Source organism: Opisthorchis viverrini, assembly GCF_000715545.1.
Source record: "Opisthorchis viverrini unplaced genomic scaffold opera_v5_184, whole genome shotgun sequence".
NCBI lineage: Eukaryota > Metazoa > Platyhelminthes > Trematoda > Opisthorchiida > Opisthorchiidae > Opisthorchis > Opisthorchis viverrini.
The window spans coordinates 919,207-922,931 of record NW_008751839.1 but is presented as its reverse complement, the minus strand read 5'-3'; the positions used below and the strand labels follow the sequence as shown (position 1 = coordinate 922,931).

General features: G+C 44.0%; 1 protein-coding gene across 1 annotated transcript in view; it reads right to left on the bottom strand.

Annotated features, from left to right (window-relative positions):
- T265_07724 (hypothetical protein) overlaps nt 1-1,896 on the bottom strand; it is a gene marked incomplete at both ends in the record, with an annotated part of 13,307 nt that extends 11,411 nt beyond the window's left edge. The window contains 2 exons of the mRNA XM_009173320.1: nt 352-442; nt 1,856-1,896. Of these exons, the coding sequence (XP_009171584.1) occupies nt 352-442; nt 1,856-1,896 (132 nt within the window). The remainder of the gene's footprint in view (nt 1-351; nt 443-1,855) is intronic.
- Nucleotides 1,897-3,725: the final 1,829 nt, after the last annotated feature.

The window sequence follows — 3,725 nt, the reverse complement described above, 5'->3', positions numbered from 1 at the left end:
AACCCCCCCCCATAAAAATGTTGGCAGTAGGTGAGACGCAGTGAATAGTTAAACGTAAGGTGTTTAGGTGCCGGTGCATGTCAGAACTGGCTACGAATTAAATGATTTTACATTAGACTTTCTGTTAGTCTTGATAGAGTTAGTATTTACCACGTCGTAGTGAGCCGAAATTCATGTTACCACGTCGTAGTGAGCCAGAAATTCATGGCTCTGTTTGAAAGGACTGCAGAAAAGCACTGAGGAACAAGAGCTATTTTTTACTATATACATTGTGTTACGCCATACTGCACTATAAAGGACATATTCACTGAAAAAACAAGCATTCAAATAAAACAAGAACATTTTGCTCACCTTATTTAAAAGATCCCCGATGAGACCACTCCAGTGGGTGTCATTGATCATATCGCCGTACATTCCATCGCTGGACGAGTAAAGTTCATACCTGATAGAAACAACAACGATTTGGTAATAGGTTCACGAGTTATATCCCCATCATACCACGTCTGGTTGTAATGTCATCAGCATTTTTTACCAAGGTGGGTTTCCACAAACTTTTTCATGGTTCTTAGCTGGATTTACTGGGTTCCACATATGTAAGCCGGTTCCTTCACACACAACAGATTGTTCTATTTATTGGTTGATTGAACCTGATTTGCACAGTGGATTCCCGTAACGTCCAAATGGTTTCCTCTTTGGTACGCCTCACTCACTCAATCGGTACTTGTACAAGGCGGAGAGGGGGAGAATACATATTACTTAAATACGGATGGTGATAGCTCATGTAACCTCGTCCATCCCGTTGTTGTGAGCAAACAGTGCGTGTGCTCGGCAGAACACTTCGGAGTCTCTCTTTGTTTCTACAGAAGACCTAGTATTTCTGACACAACTGTAGTGCAGGCAACAGTAGAAATTGAACCGGCAACTTATAAAGAATGGTTTCGTTAATTTTAAGCATGATGCAGTGAAGTTCGTATCAGCTTGCGAACCTAAAACAGAGGAGAAGTACGGAGGTGCCATGAAAGAGCCATCGTAAAGGACACGCAGCTAGCGGCTGGAAAGGTTTTCTACCATTTTGCATAACCAGATGAATACAAGTGCTTCTGGTTACTATAAGCGTAAACTGTGCGGAGTGAATTACTGTCTGCTAAGCAAAGCAACGGGTACCACATTTCTCATATTGTTATCTGAGACTTATTGATCGTTACTCTGTTAAAAGTGAAGACCGTTATGGCTTCCTATCAGTTGACACAGTGGCCTGCCTTGTAACAAGGGCGTCACCAGTAGGTGAAGCTAAGCTGCATTCTAGCCGGAGGTTAGAGAGTGTACTTTTGAGGCCTCAAGGCACAGATATTTTGACCCGGCAAAAACAAGGCAACAGTGGCCAGTCCTCAAACAAACAATGCAAATAGTGGCCACGACAATAGCACTTCACGCAGTCTGTTTACTGCAGCTATCGAGGTAAGGCTGAACGAGAAAGAGCAACAGACTATCCATGAAGTAAGATCACGTGACTTCTCTTCGGTTCCAGTCCACAACATACATAGAAATGTCTAGATTGGCAAGGTGAACAGTGGAGTATAGAATTACCGGAAATACAAGTGACCTTTAGCGACAAACTCCACTTCGAAGGTAAGCCCCATAGTCCTTGATCTCTTCAACGTAACTTGGCAGTCGCAACCGCGTACAGAAAATAATTCACCTTTCTGTGCCTCCTGTCTTTCATTATCTTGACTTCTTTGTCAACCAGGTCTGGGACAAGGCTAGTCTGCTGTAAGGGTGCGTAGTTTCTCTGTCCCCGTTCTGAAGCGATCCGATACCATTCGGCTGCAATTTCGTGAGACGCGATTCAGCGCACTGTTCCTCGCATTGTTCCTCTGACGGTCTTCTTGCAACCATATGTTCTGGGTGTCTCATATGTGGTTCGGCGTAATCTTCCTGATTTCTTTCGGAAATCTTGGTGACAAGCCCAAGGGGAATAAAATTGTTCTCTTCAAACGCGAAAGTCCTCTTACTGGGAGGTGTTGTATCGGATACAGACTCTACGGTGCCTCAAATAAACGAAAATTCCGATATTGCAAAGCGACAGGTTCAGAGCATGTTTGTTTGCTCAAATCTGCATTATACGCGAATCTCACAACAACCATGAACCACACTCAAGACGAGGGTAGACATCACATGTCTCAGCCTGTACGATGTGGTGATATTTTCATTACCAGGAAGAACTTGGTCATTTTCAGACCCGAAATGGAATGATTATTGTTCTCAAGGTCGTGCGTGCGACAAAATCCAATCTAGGTCCGCATGGATGTACGCGTGTTTCAGTACCCGGTGCTGGATCACACCGACCTTTGACCTTTTATTCCTCGCGAATGTCTTGAAAAGCACAGTAATTTCCAATTGCTGATTCCTTGGAGTGACGCGGTCACGTGTTGTTTCATTTTGTTTCCCTTCCGAGTTCAACAGCTTTTGTTTGTCCAAAGATCACTAACTAACAGTTACAAGGGGTAAAATGTCCAGCGCAAAGTTTTCTGGGAATGGGATAAGATCACGGCCCCACAATCGGGTTCATCCCAAAGATTGGAAAACGCGGCTAGTCCAGTGGGAAACCAGAATTTGAAGCTACCACTAGACTCACAACAGTTATAGGGTTGTTGGTAGAGAGGTACTGAAGACTCTCATAACACTGGGCCTTCAGGAAGTCGCACGTTTTGTACTTCAGGTCATTCCCAGTGCGAAAATTCTAGGATAAAAAGCTGTGAGCACTGAAGTAATGCCTCCTATCCAGTATGACGGAGCAGGTTATTTCAACAGTTTGACAGAGCATATTTTTTGCTGGAAAAATCGTTCAGTTGTACCACCCTTCCGGTACCTAGCTGCCATGCCAGCCGAAGGAAGCACGAGGGCTGGGATACTGCCAGGTTGTCCAAACCTGGACAGGCGAAGTTGAGACGCAGAGGTCGGGTTCGAAACGCGGACCTTTCGGTCAGTAAATTTGCGCTCTAACCACTTGAGCCATCTCGTCCGCTGCCGTACAACAACATACCATCGGACAATTGGCTACTTCTTTCGGTTACCCGAGAGTTCTTGGAGGCTAAGAAGAGTTTGTCTTGAAGTGGACTGCTGAGTGCACAAACAAGATATTATAACCATTATTTCGTAAACTGTATTCGATTATGAGTATAAAAGCGCTCTGCTCACGGTAAACACACTGGCTCACAACAGGTGACCTACTCACAATGAAATGTCCTGGCGTCTCACATGGCCCTACTGGATTTGGAATTGCCAGTTCACAAAATCTTTGATTAACAATTCCAAAAACTTCGCAATGTTGCCCTCAATACAATCAGTTCATATGGAGAAAAATGAAATAACCCGATTGCAGCCAGTAAATGATATGGATGTTGAACTGAAGTGCAATTTTGCACGTGCCTTACTTTGGACTTCATACTGCGAGACTTGATTACTGGGTGTTTCGAATAACTTTGTAGCGGTATCGCTTTTCGGTAAGGTACATGTATTATTCGGTCACTAGAAAAAGGTAGGTGAAAATTCGTCCTTATACTTTAAATGCTTCCAAAGAGTTGCGGATTCTCCAGAACTTATTTAGACGATACTCTGGTTAAGTGGTCCTTGTCCCATCCTGGTGCGGTTGTTCTGGACAGTACCAACAAATTCCTGGAATTACTGAAGGTTGTCGGTAGTTGTCAGATTTGACCTTGTCGGGA